At 36.5% G+C, this 15,102-nt stretch overlaps 1 protein-coding gene across 4 annotated transcripts in view; it reads left to right on the forward strand.

Annotated features, from left to right (window-relative positions):
* The window catches only part of STK4 (serine/threonine kinase 4), a 153,011-nt gene that overhangs the window by 35,302 nt on the left and 102,607 nt on the right, over positions 1–15,102 (forward strand). For all 4 annotated transcript variants that reach the window (XM_081290378.1, XM_081290379.1, XM_081290381.1 and 1 more), the window contains exon 10: positions 11,878–12,035. In XM_081290378.1, the coding sequence (XP_081146504.1) occupies positions 11,878–12,035 (158 nt within the window). The remainder of the gene's footprint in view (positions 1–11,877; positions 12,036–15,102) is intronic.

A 15,102-nucleotide genomic window follows, 5' to 3' on the forward strand; every position in this document is an offset into this window, starting at 1 on the left:
TCTCAGCTCTTCCTCTCCAGGTTTGTTGGGCTTGTGGGAGGCAGAATACGAACTACTAATGGCAAAGTTGTTTTCCCCTGACAGCTTTTCAAATTAGGCTCTGTGAACTAAGGCATGAGTAAGTGATTTTTCTTAAAAACTCTCACTTAGATCATAAAATTTTAATTTGTTTCCTAGAGCTATAGCACATTAATCTCTTTGAAATAGAATTTTAAAGCATAGTGGCATAATTAAGTTAGGGCAACTCAGAAGTGTGTATTAGATAAATTACGGTAATAGCACCATGTGGTAAACACATTATGTATTTATACTTCCCCAGAAAATCCTAAGTTTATGAAGACACCTATTGTTGCTCTGAGGTTTCTCATTTAAAATCAAAGGCTAGGTTCTTGTTGAAATGATCCATCAGATACACATATCAGTGTGCATGAAAGACATTCTTGACTCCTAGCCTATTTTCTTTCCACCTGCAGTTGTTTCAAGAAGGCTGTTACACCATTGCCTTCCTTGTGTGTTATCTTGCCCATTCTGACTTGTATGGTAATTAGGTCATAAAGTACTGCAAGAATTCTAGCACTTCTTTTACCACAATAGTCTTACTGTTCAATTTCTGATCAATTTATGGTTTTACAATCTATCATTAGAGAATATTAAAATGTCTACATGTGCCTGCCACTCAGAATCAGCACCTTATGAGAGTTTCAGATAGCATATTAATGCAGTTATTTTATCAAAGCTAAAACTTAAAGCATTTAGTTTTGTTGGAATCATGTTTCTGAGTGAGAGCAAGAGAGAGGAAGACGAGGAGGAGTGGAATAAATGTTGATTTTTTGGAATCAGTCTTTGGCTTGAAACTTGTTTCAGAGTCTTATAGAATGTGTCTTCTTGGGCAAGTTATTCCCTTTTTGACCGTCAGTTTCCTACTCTGAAAAAATGGAGCATAAAAGTTTCTAGTTTTGTTGAGATGACATAAGAAAATATATAAAAAATACTTAGTATATAAATGCTCAAAATTATAGGCATTATAATAAATATGAGTCTTGTATGAAAGTGGCTTTTTCATTGTACTAAGCATTCTTTTAACCAGGACTACTTTTTCTTCATCACTTTTTATTATTATTATGATGATTATGATTATGATTGTTCTCTAAATGGTAGTGTTTTTCTTGTTTTGTTTTTGTTTTGGGGTTTTGTTGTTTGGTACCAGGGATTGAACCCAGGGGCACTCAACCACAGAGCCACATCTACAGCCCTTTTTTGTATTTTATTTAGAGACAGGGTCTTGCTGAGTTGTTTAGCATCTCTCTGAGTTGCTGAGGCTGGCTTTGAGCTCACTACCTTCCTCCTCAGTCTCCTAAGCCACTGAGATTACAGGCGTGTGCCACCATGTTTGGCTGGTAGTGCTTTTTGCCCCTGTTCTTTTATTAAATGGTGTTTTGTAAATGCCACCTTGAGTATGTCTAAGCATTAGCATGAAAATGATTGAGCTAAAGAAAGTCACTTGTGTATTTCAGTAATGTTTTACAAATATGCTGAAAAGAGAAGAGGGGTGTGTGTGTGTGTGTGTGTGTGTGTGTGTGTGTGTGCGCGCTCGCGCACTAAATTCCTTGGCAAGAAAATGGTGGATGTTTTGAAACTCTGTTAAATAGTTCACCATACAAGATGACAGATTTTTAAAGAATGCCAGACTTTGGAGCCCCTTGAACGGAGTTTGTAATGTTTTGGACTTTTATCTTGATACTGTGGAATTTTTTATTAACTGGATTTTTTTTCCATCCCTGAAAGATAATCTCTGTGGGTCACTGCATTTTCTCAGAAGCTCCCTCCTGAGTGAGGTTTATAGTAGAAGAGTAGACATCTTGGTGTACTTAGACTTTTCTCACAGCTTCACAAATAATTCAAGGTCGTTCTGCCAGAGTGGAGACTAAATCCTAATTATACAGTTTTTCTTATTGTGTCCAGATGTTAGGCCTACTTTTATCTTGGAAACCACTGACATTCTTGCTTTTTTGGGATAAACCAAAAAGTACAGACTCTTGGTGCCTGAAAATTCATTCAAAACACCTTGCCAGACCTACAGTATAAAAGTGCTAGATGTCATTGTGAGTTGGGTGAAGGACTCAAGGTCTGTATTTTTGGGAATCTAAATTTCTTCAGTATAGTTGTATTGGTAAAAAGGAAAGCCAGAATTAGTTGTGGAGATATACAATTTCTCAGAGAAGGCAATAGCATAATATCAATGAAGAACAAAGGAAAGTTGAATCCAAAAGACATATTTTGGGGGGCTCTTATGCCTAAGAGGCAGATACATTAGTCTTGATTAGTTAGTGGAATATATTTCTCTGGAGCTCTAAGCTGCTTATTAGTCTTTTTCAGTAAGAAAATAGAGCAGGGGCTGGGGTTGTGGCTTAGCAGTAGAGCGCTTGCCTAGCATGCATGAGGCACTGGGTTCGATCCTCAGCACCACATAAAAATAAAGATATTGTGTCCATTTAAAGCTAAAAAAGAAAAGAAAAAGAAAATAGAGCTGCATTTTTCAAATATGAATTTAAGTTGATCTATAGAAGAAAAGATTGATTCTCTTTAAGTGATTCTCTGTGTGTCTGCTCTAAGAAATATCATCTTGTAATTGGTATTTGTTAAAAATGAACTTATTGGGGCTGGGGAAGTGGCTCAAGCGGTAGCACGCTCGCCTGGAATACGTGCGGCCCGGGTTCGATTCTCAGCACCACATACAAACAAAGATGTTGTGTCTGCCGAAAACTAAAAAATAAATATTAAAAAAAATGAACTTATTTAAGCCAGGCACATTTCCGTAATTTTAGCTACTTTGGAAGCTTTATCAGGAGGATCAAAAGCTTGAGGCCAGCCTGGGCAATTGGTGAGACCCTGTCTCAAAATAAAATAACAAGTAATTAGAAGGACTAAGAATGTAGATTAGTAGTATAGTACCCTGAGTTCAGTCCCCAGTACTATAAAAATCAATCACCAATCAATCTTAAAAATGAACATTTAATACCAACCAAGAAGTATTTATTAGGTAGTCACTATGTGTCATTATTGTTCAGTATATAAAACAAAATGAGACATTTACTGCTGACTAGGAACTTATAAATTAAAACAGGTAGTTGACATTTGTCATTGACATTATTTATGGCATGCCTCTATACTGTAACTGCATTTTCTAATTCTTTAAATGTATAGAGCATGAACCTGGGTATTTCAGATACTGATATTTGATAGTGATATGATGAATTGAGGAGAAAGGACCTCTGCATATGAAGATAATAAAACAGTAGTCCAAATGCTGGGTAAGGGGTACGAAAACTGTTAAAGAATTTGTAAGAAGGAAGACAAGGACTTATGTATGTAGGAAGGCTGGGTAGGATAGTTCATGCAGGTGCAAAGTCAGAAAGGTAAAAATGTGTATCAAATATCCATTTTACCTGAGGCACATGTGGGTTTTGATTTAGTTTTTAGAGATTTTGAATGCCAAAGTAAGGAGATTGAATTTGATTCTGTTTTTAAGAAGGTATACAAAGAAACTTTAATTAGGAAAGTGGGGAATTCCAGAAAACTGTAAAAGGTGTAACCAATTAGGAAACTCCTGCAATAACCAAGGTACAGATCATTCTCAGTGGTGAACCTTTTACATCTTTTTAGATATGCTGTTCTTTGTTTGAAATTTGGATTTAGATATCTTTGAATAGATACACTGCAGCTCACCACCAGTAAGACACTTGAGCACTGCTGCTAGAAGTCAGGTCAGTTCTCATTGAGGCACTTACCCAAACTGCTTAACTGGAAATTATTCTGGGTCCCAGGGCATCTTATAAGTTGATTCCAGCAGTTCTTAGTGGTTTCAAAGAACATGTAGAAGAATATTTATGGGTCACATGCAGCAACTTGGACAATAACTTATGTAAGTAAATGCGTTCACACGTGTAAAGGGCTTCTGTGCCCAATAACCAAAACAAAACTGCAGCACACACATATAACAAATGTTAGATTTTTTAAAAAACAAAAGATCTTATAAGGAGTGTACATTATGGCATATTATTCCAAGCCACAATAACACATTGAGAAATTACTGGAGGTGATTTCCTTACAAGTACTTATACATGAAACACAGAAGAAAATGTGGGTTCTTACCCAGTTGTCTACTCTGAACAAAATTAATTACCATTTAGGTAAAAAATATTTACTATAGGAATTCGGGAAAGAATAGGTTGACCATATGGTTTACTTTGTGACAGTTTGAAAGATGAAGGTTTGAAATGGAAGGCCATAAAGCTTAAAGTCTAAAAGATGGTTATTCCAGAAGAAAAGTGGGCTTTAGGGGCTGGAGTCGTGGCTCAGCGGTAGAGCGCTCGCATAGCATGTGCGAGGCTCTGGGTTCAATCCTCAGCACCACATAAAAAGAAATAAATAAAAATAAAGGTATTGTGTCCAACTACAACTAAAAAATAAATATTAAAAAAAAAGTGGGCTTCAGCCTTTCTTTGGTCAAGTTCCTTCCCAGTTATGACTATCTGGCATTGTGTTATATAAGTCCAGAAATGAGAACAAATAGTACATGAAAATGGCCCATTGCCTTTTTTTTTTAAGCAGTTTGAGTTATTGATACATAATTCACAAATCATACAATTCACTCATTTAAAGTAAACCATTCGGTAGTTTTTTTTTTTATATATTCACAGACTTGTGCAGCCATCACCACAACATAATTTTTTAAAGTTTATTATTTTTAATTGCGATATGTATTAAAATTCACCAATTCAAAGCATATGATTTATTTAGTAGGTTTTTCATATATTAACAAGGTATTGCAATTATAAACACTGTTGAATTACCAACTTTTTTTTTTTTTTTTTTTTTTTTTTTTTTTGGTACTAGGAATTGAATTCAGGGGCACTCAACCACTGAGCCACATCCCTAGCTCTATTTTGTATTTTTTAATTTAGAGACAAGGTCTCATTGAGCTGCTGTGCCTTGCTTTTGCTGAGGCTAGCTGGCTTTGAACTCACGATCCTCCTGTCTCAGCCTTCTGAGACACTGGAATTACAACTGAATTCCCAACATTTTGATAACCCCCCAAAGAAATTCCTATTAGCAATTACTTTGTATTCTTCCCCATCCCCAGGTAACCATTAATCTGCTTCCTGTCTCCATGGATTTGCCTATTCTGGACATTTTTATGTGGGTGGTACTACGCAATTTTGTCACTTTTTGGTCAGGCTTTTATTTTGCATGATGTTTTCAAGATAAATCCATGTTGTAGTGTGTATTAATATTTCAGATTTTTATTGCCAAATAATTCTGTGCTCTGTGTGTATATCACATTTTATTTATCTTTTCATCAATTGGACATTTGGATTGTTGGGTCATTCTGCTTTACATAGTGTTTTTCAAAGAAAAATAAGTATAAGGTATAGGTGCTTATGAATTCACTTCATTGTCTGTGGCTTTAAAGAAATTGTCCATTTGGCTTCATAAATGTGGCTTACAAAGAAAAATAGGCCAGTCATTGTATGGAGTTCATGTATTTCCTGCATCAGATAAAAGAATCAGCAAAGAAGTGGCTTCTTTCTTGTCCTGCTCAGTCCATTCTTCCTTTGGCTTCAGGTTTCTTGTATTATCATTCAGTGAAATGTTTTCATTTCCTGGGATACATCTGAAAAAACAGCTCAAGTTGAAAGAAAATGCCACTGGCCAGCAGCTGAAGCCCCTGGGACAGCATAGCCTTTAATCAACTTGTATGATTCTCTTATGCTTTTCAGCACTGGCAGGCTGCTGTCCAAGACTTGATCATCCAGCTAAAGGATTCCAAAAGAAAAGTTCAAAGATAAGGTTCCTGGGAACATTCCGTTCCCCACTCTTTCTGCCCTTGACTTAATGGCAGTACTAACATATCAGGAATCTTCATTTTCGTTTTAGGGAATTTATAGTATGAGATGTAACTCACAGACTTAAAACCTAATAGTTGGCATTCAAATCCTATACTTTTTGGTTATTGGCTATGAAATCTTAGGCAAAATTCTCACCTGTAAACTGGGTATAATAACACAACCTCTAAATTCTGTGAGGATTAAGTGAAGTAGTACTTTGTCTGGTACTTACTTGGTAGGTGCCTAATAAGTGCAAGTCTTCTTCCTCCCTTACTTCATACAGTGGTCAGGAAGTTTGGTTGAGAACATTCATGTGAAGATACCTGGTAATTATATAAATAAAAATAAAAAGAGTCAACATAAAAAAGAGAGAGAGAGAGACCGGGTAAGAAGCCTGAAATTCAAAATGTATTTAGTAAATGTTAGTTGAATTTGAACCTGAGTTTCCAAAGGATGGGTCCAAATTTGCAGGTATAGAGTGGTGTGTGTGGGTGGGGAGGTGAAGAAGAGAAGTAGAGAGAGAGGGATGCAGACACAGTCAGACTCTTTGTCATTTCGCTTTTGTTGCTTAAGAAAGCACTGCAAGATTTTGTGGTTTAAAATAGCAGTCATTTGGGGCTGGGGATGTGGCTCAGGCGTGCGGCCTGGGTTCGATCCTCAGCACCACATACCAATAAAGATGTTGTGTCCGCCAAGAACTAAAAAATAAATATTAAAAATTCTCTCTCACACTCTCTCTCCTCTCTCACACTCTCTCTCCTCTCTCACTCTCTCTTTAAAAAAAAATAGCAGTCATTTTATTTCATTCATGATTCTGTAGGTTGGCATTAAGTTGCACTCAGCTAGATGTTTCTTCAGGCCTTGTCCCTTAGCTTTGCTCTGTGATCAGTTGTTATAGTAGCAGCTGGGGTTGGCTGATTTATGAAGGTCTCTGTAAGACATCTGATGATTATACATAGTATTTACCATCGATCAGGCTCACTGAAGCTTATTTACATTTTAGTAGAGTACACAAGAATTTTAAATTTCTGCTTACCATGTATTTGCTGTTGTTTCAATGCCCAAAGGAAGTTAGATGGCCAGGGCCAGAGTTACTGTGGGAAGGCATGACCCAGGGTGGGGATATCAGGTGGAAATTATAGTTATCATTTTAAAAATCAATCTCAGGTAATAAGAGTTTGTATATTTTTGTATATTTGTAATTTGCAATAGGAATGTGTATCTATTTGATCATTGGTCATAATCAACCCATAAAATCAGAGTGAGAACAGATGCTATAGGTTTAATCTAAAGTCCACCTGTCTTGCAACTGAAAGGAATAATGAAGAAGTATGTTTTGTTGCTGGATATAATGCTTTAAAAATAATGCCCTTATGGCTTTTGTATCATTCAATAGAAAATTGTATCATTCAATAGAAAAATTTTAATTCATCTACTATTTCTAGGTAGAAGTTGTCATTTAAAAAAAATTAGTTGTAGATGGACACAATACCTTATTTATTTATTTACTTAATTATATGTGGTGCTGAAGATTGAACCCAGTGCCTCACAACCCCAGCCCTAGAAGTTGCCATTTTTATAGAACTCATTTTAGTCATTTCTCTGTGCCTATATAATGATGGATAGATGGATGGATGGATGAAAGGAAAGAAAAAAAAAGAAGGAAGAAGACAGGAAAACAAACCAGGCAGGAAAAAAAATCGGACATGAAATAATAGAAGTGATGAGAGAAGGTGGTACATGATATGTGGAACTTATTCTCAAAATTTAAGTGTGTATTTCCCAAGAAAGAAGGTACTGTTTTAGCCAGGCATGATGGCTTACACTTGTAATCCCAGCTACTGGAATTCTGAGGCAGGAAGATCCCAAGTTCAAGGCCATCCTGGGCAACTTAGTGAGATGCTGTCTCAAAAATACAATAAAAGCCAGGCATGGTTGGCACATGCATGTAATCCTAGTGACTTGGAAGACTGAGACAGAAAGATCACAAGTATTAGGTCGTTTCAGCAACTTAGTGAGACCTTGTCTGCAAATAAAAGTATAAAAAGGACTAGGGACATAGTTTAGTGGTTGAGCACCCCTGGGTTCAATCCCCAGTTAAAAAAAAATCCAAGAATATTCTTTTTTGTTACCATAATATAATATGCTTGGTAGGTGATGATTTCTCTAGCAACTACTCTACCACTGAACTACACCCCAGCCACCATTTTCGAAAAATGGTGATTTTTTCGAAATAAGCTTTCTCCTCTCTCGAAAACCTCCTTTACTCTTAGATTATCACTCTGAGCTTATGGATTCTTTTTATTCTGTGTGTTCTTTTTGATGTTGCAAGTGTTCCTGAATTTCCTAGTTGTGTCTGTATGTGTGAGGGTGTGTGTGCTCAAGATGTCTCTTGTATTGTTTTGAGTACTTGATTTTTTTGCACAAGAAGATGTTCTAGTTTCAATATGTAGTGCTCCTTCTCTAGACCTGGAATCAGGTATTTTTCTCATGAAGTCCTAATTTTTTTTTTTTTTTTTTTTTAGCAGAGAATGGTATTGGAGCCCCAGATCTGAGTGCTAAATGAGCTCATCAGTCCTGAAGTGTCATTGTTCCAAGTCCTTTTTTTTTTTCCAAGTCCTTTTTTAAAATTTATTTATTTATTTATTTAGTTGTACATGGTGTATGTGGTGCTGAGGATCGAATGCAGGGCCTCACACATGTTAGGCTAGAACTCTACGGCTAAGCCACAACCCCAGCCCTCCAAGTCCTTTTAATGAAAACAGCTGAGAAATATCTTTTTCAAAAAAAGAATGAGATCATATTAAGACCTCCAGTTCAAATGTTCAGAGCTCTCCAGTGCCTCTCTCTGTTTCATGTTTAATACTCAGTGCTAGACCCCCTTTGTAGGGGTGGTGCCTTGTATACTCCAGTTCCACAACATTCAGTGTGCCTTTATCCCCCAGCCTTACCAAGAGTGTATTTCCCATTGAAATATAAATTTTAGTTGTGTTTCTCTCACTATGAGTGAACCTAAGCATTTATTTTTTTCATGTGTAAAGACCAATTAGGTATCTGTTGTATACTGTCTTTTCGAGTTGTTAACCCATTTTTTCACCTTTTTTAGTCTTCCTTGATTCAAAAAATTCTTTACATATTGGGAGCTTACTTCCGTAATACATAAAGAGTTCTTGAAATAGTCTTTAAAAAATTCTTTTAAAATGTTATGGTATTTGTTGTAAATGTTTTCTTTCTGTTTATCATTTGTCTTTTTTTTGGGCGGGGGAGACTTACCAGAATCGAACTCAGGGGCACTCAACCACTGAGCCACATCTCCGGCCCTATTTTGTATTTTATGTAGAGACTAGGTCTCACTGAGTTGCCTCAGCCTCCCGAGCTGCTGGGATTACAGGTGTGCGCCATTGCCCTCAGCCTCTATCATTTGTCTTTTGGTTTGACTTACAGTATATGTGTGCTTATTCATTTTTTAAAAATTTGTGACTTTTTCTTATGCAAACAATTTTTATCTATTTTTATTGCATCTGGATTTTTGTCATAGTCTTTTCCACATGCATTCACACATTTTCTTTTAGTATTTATGTTTTCCATTTTTACAATTAGATCCTTTGTCCATTTGGAGTTTTTCTGGCTTATGGTATGAGATATGGATCCAAAATAATCTTTTTCCAAATAGCTATCCATTTGTTGGGTAGCCACTTGTTCTTTTTATCTTGTTTCTGAACTTTTTATTCTGTTTAGCTGCTCAGTGTCTGGTCATGATATATACCATTTCTGAACATGTCAAGTTGGTAGTACTATTGAGATTGCTTGGCTCTTAGAGATTCTTTGAACACTCCTTACTTTATGTGTAGAATTACGTGTTGGATTGCTGCAGAGTTGCCTCTGAAACAGTCCTCTCCTCTGGTCCCAGAGGAAGGGAATGAGGCAAAAGAACATAGCTTCCTAACACATTTGCAAATCCAAAGCACTACCATTTTTATAAGTTTTTTTTTTTGTAGTTCCTGAAAACCTATGGCATGAAATATTACCTGAAATTTAACTTAAAAACTAAACAGAGTAAGCATAAAAAGTACCTAATATCATAAAGCACCTATAGAGTACACCGAACAAAACACCATGTATTCATTGACCGGTGCTAGCAAATACTGTGTTTAATCCTCTATAAGTAAAGAGGCTACAGTCTGAAAAGCTATTGGCGGCATCTGGAAGTAGGCAGATCTGGGATTGACTACTGTTGACCTTCGCAGTGATGATAGGAAGATGACAAACATCTGAGGGGCAGTCAGGGTTCTGGCTTGAAATTACACTTAGGTGAGTGTCATGAGATAAGTAAGATCACATAGGACAGTGTTGCTGGAGAGAAACACTTATTTATCTTCTAAACACCTCTCCATCCATTACTTTCTCTCTTTTTTTTAATATGTATTTTTCAGTTGTAGTTGTGGACACAATACCTTTATTTTATTTATTTATTTTTATGTGGTACTGAGGATTGAACCCAGGGCCTCGCATGACGTGCTAGGCGATTGCTCTGCCACCGGGCCACAACCTCAGCCCCCATCCCTTTCTTAAGGCTCTGAATATTCTGGTCCTCCTTTCTGGTTACTGAGGAAAAGGGCTATGTAAGCCCTTTATTCATGGAAAGCACTGAGGAAAAAACTTCCTATATTTCCCCATATTAGCATTATGACCACAGGCACATGGTACTTCAACATGTGAAATAGGTGCATACATCTAGCAAGAATTTGAAATCATGCCAGGTAAAATTACTCTTTTTGCCATTGTTACAAGTTACTAGTAATTGCTGTATTTGCTTTCCTGTGATAACTGCTGCTGCCGCCAACCACTGATTCTATTCTCTGAGGTGGTTTGAGACCCAGCTTCTTTACCAATCTTCCTGGTCACCCAGCCTGCAAGATCTTATGGACACATGTAACTCTTATAATCAATTATGTTTATTTAATATGTATCCAGTACTATCTTCTTTAAAAAAGTTTAAAAGATGTATTAAAGAAATTATAGCAAATAAGAATTAGTTATAGTCCCACTACCAAAAATAAACCCTGTTAACATTTTGGTATGTATTCTTACAGTCATTTCCCCCCATCCATATGATTTTACTGAATTGAGATCATACTGTATATAGAATGTTGTTTTTCCCCATAACTTTATTGTGAAGCATTTCCAAATATTATTTGGAAATAATATTTCCAAGTTAGATAGATTATGATTTACATATATTTTATTTTTCACGCATATTTTTCTCATTCCAGTTAGATCAGGAGTTTATCAAGAAAAGTTACCCTAATATATCATCCCCACTCCTTACTGAAATGCCTGTAGAGAATATTGTCTTTGGTGGGTGCTAAATAAATATATTTACTTTTTTCTGAAGTGTTTTCCAGTCTGAATGTTACAGGAACTATTGACTATGGAAGACCTAAAATTATTATATGCAACTTATTCAGAGTCATTGCAACACCCAAAACTTTCTATCTAGAAAAAGGAACCATGTGTGTGGGCATTTGTTTTAAGGGGGACCTTGAATTCTCTTGTATAAGGAATATTTTGATTGAGCATTTGTGCATTTTTCTATAGTTTCATTAGATTCTTGAAAGAGCATCTAACAGAAAGACCCATTGGTCTTTCTGATATATTAGGGTAACTTTTCTTGATAAACTCCTTTTTTTTTTTTTTTTAAGAGAGAGTGAGAGAGAGAGAGAGAGAGAGAGAGAGAGAGAGAATTTTTTTAATCTTTATTTTTTAGTTTTCGGCGGGCACAACATCTTTGTTTGTATGTGGCGCTGAGGATCGAACCCGGGCCGCACGCATGCCAGGCGAGCGCGCTACCGCTTGAGCCACATCCCCAGCCCCTGATAAACTCCTGATCTAACTGGAGACATAGCCAATCTGGAGATCTATTTATTTACTAAACTTACCTAAAATAAAAGTGTATGCCTATTCACCTTTTACTTTTCTTGGTTTATAGGAAGGGATGAGACCATGCAACCTGCAAAACCATCTTTTCTTGAATACTTTGAACAAAAAGAAAAGGAAAACCAAATCAATAGCTTTGGTAAGAGTGTACCTGGCCCACTGAAAAATTCTTCAGATTGGAAAGTTCCACAGGATGGAGACTATGAGTTTGTGAGTATTGTTGAAATAAAGGGTTCTATCTTCTGGGGGAAGTGATCCAAAATACCACATATCCAGAGCTTTCATTTTACTGAAATGCCTGAGCATAGGAGCATTTTCCTATGCAGTATGACCTGCAACGGCCCCTGTCAGCATCTCTGGGGCTAAGGGCCCCATGAGGTTGAAATATTTTTACTGACATCTGAGAAATTCCAGGATCCCTGATTAATGGCATCTCTTTTGCTTTAAAAATCCTTTATTTGTTTGCCATTTTTCTTTTTGTCTAGCTTGAAATTGTTAGTGGTAAAAAGAAATATTCAGACATCAAATGAAGATGTGACTGTCTTTAGTAGTTTGTTTGTGGTTGTGATCTTTTTTTTATTATTTATTTATTTTATTTTTTAGTGGTAGTTGGACACAATACCTTTATTTTATTTATTTATTTGTGCGTGGTGCTGAGGATCAAACCCAGAGCCTCATACATATTAGGTGAACGCTCTACCGCTGAGCCACAACCCCAGCCCTGTGGTTGTGATCTTATATTTAAGAATTAGACTAAAGGGCAGTTGACACTGTTTTGTAGTGCCTTTGCTGTTTTGATAACTGTTCTCCTAATTTTAGTGTGAGATGATTATTCTGAGTCTTCTAGAGGCTGAATATTAAATTATTCCAAAGTTTCTTGTGAAAAACTGGATGTGGTTTTCCTTCCACTGCTTGTGGAACATTCTCCTTTCCCCACAGACCCTTAGTAATGTTCACAGGGACTTAAAGAGTTAGAGGCAATAAAAAATTGTGGAATAAAGTAAGCTAAGGAGTTTATGTTCCTTTCTAGAAAACATTTTTCTGTTTGGAAATTTTTTGTTTTTACATTCTTAAATTCTGAAGTTTGGTATTCAGCTAACATAATTTGTTGTTGTTTATAAAAGATCTTAGTTTGGGCATTAGATTTAACTCTGGGAGCCTTACTAATTTTGGCTTTCCACTACACTGCAGACTGGCTTAGAGGAAGTGATGTTATTCTTCCCTAACTTAATTACTACTTTTGTAAAATGTCATAGTTTATTAAGGATAGAGATCTTTTGAGGACAAGAAAAAATCACCTGAATTTATTTAACTGAGTAGAACCCAGAACCCATATTAGAACCCAAGTGTTCATTAATTTATTTATTCAAACTTTTTCTCTTTAGACTGGTGATTGAATCCAGGGGTGCTCTACCTTTGGGCTTTATTGCCAGCCATCTTTATTTTTGTTTTGAGACAGGATCTCGCTAAGTTGTTGAGGCTGGTCTCAAACTTATATTCTTCCTGCCTCAGCCTCCCAAGTTGCTGGGGTTACAGGCATGCTATAGAATAAAGAAGGAAAATAAGTAAAACATTTAGCATGTCAGATGGTATGGTGTGTATTGTGAAAAATGTAAAGCAAAAGGGAGGTAAGAGGAGAAAGATGGGGCATGTGTGTGGGTGTGTGTGCGCGCGCGCATGCACATGTGCTGCATGCATACACATGTGCACATAACTTTTTAAAGTAAAAGAGTAGTCAGTGAAGTCCTTGATGGTAAGAGGATGAGGAAGTGAACTGTGTGAACATCCAGAAGAGGTTTTCAGGCAGTGAGAAAACAGATGCAAAGATCGTGAAGCAAGAACTTGCTTGATGTGTTAAAGAGATAGTATGTCAGGAATGGCTTCGGAGTGGAACAGTAAAGGAGATCACAGTGTAAGGGAGAGCCAGATAGCGTAGGGCTTTGTGTGGGAAGGACTTCTACTTGAAGTAGAATGGAAAACCATTGGCAAGAGGTGACTTGATCCTTTTTGTTTTATAATTATTGTTCTAGTTGCTGTGTTAATAGACACTTGATCTACAGATTTTCTGAACATAGGTGCAGTGTTTTTACTTACAAAGGACCAAAGATGCAGTTCACCCTCTGCCTCTCCTCTCTTCTAGGTCTTTGGCTTTCATCTTTTTCACTTTTGTGCTTGCTATTCCATGTTGCCTGTGTAGTTGTCTACAACATATTTGTAAGGCCAGTTTAATGAATCTGTAAGAAAAGGTGTTTAAATAACTTTCAGTTACTAGATCACACCATCATTGGGAGACAATTCTTAAGAATCCTTAAATCTCTGTGTCTAGGTCTAATTGTCTTTCTTCCTGTCTTTGGTTTTTAAATTACAGAAGTTAGGTTCTCCTGAAATACCACTTTAATGCAATTCATTATCTTAGATCAATAGTTCCAATACATGAAGAATTCATTTCTCTTTGCCACAATTTGCCTGTACTAAGATCATTGGCAGAGAACTTGTTTTGATGGTTAAGTTATTTATACAAAGGAACTTTTTGTATGTATTTAAAGAGTGTTTTCTATTTTGGAAGTAAGGGATTGCTAGAAGGAATGGACCCGTGCGCACTGTGAATAGGCTCACATGTGGCCCATCTGCATTCTTCTAACTCAGAGGCCATAAATTGGAAGTATACAGCCCACAGATCTTTTTGTGTGTTCTATACACAAAAACTTTTAGTTGATTTAAAACTTGAGAGATACAATGTTATCTTGAAAACTTGGAAGATTTTTACAGTCTATCCTATATTATTGGGTATTGTCTGGAGCTCAGTAACAGATGCCCTCTTTGAACATGGCGTCTTCAATTCCTCACAGTGTCCGGCCCACCCCACTCATGTGTGTTAACTGTCTTACCTGACACTTAGAGGCATTGCTGTTGGGACTCCTGTTCTAAATCATTTGGATTTGAATATGCTTAACCCAACCTATCCTAATATATAAAACTTTGCTGTATTTTTACCTTCAGATTTTCAAGAGAATTTATCTTCTAAATTCTCTTTTTAAGAGCATTTCAACTAAACAATGAAAGAAAATTGAAGTGGGATATATACATGAATTGCTACATCAGAAAATACCAAAGATCAATTGGAAAGCTCTAATGTCTTGGTATTCTTGATATATAGTTCTGACCTTAATCCCAAAGCAAGCATTTGGCCTCGAAGTGGTCCCTAGACTAGCAGTGTTGGCATTACCTGGAAATTCATGAGAAGTGCAGTTTCTCAGGTCCTGCCCTAGACAGGGCA

Source organism: Spermophilus citellus (assembly GCF_964194105.1).
Source record: "Spermophilus citellus genome assembly, chromosome: 4".
NCBI classification, from domain to species: Eukaryota; Metazoa; Chordata; class Mammalia; order Rodentia; family Sciuridae; genus Spermophilus; species Spermophilus citellus.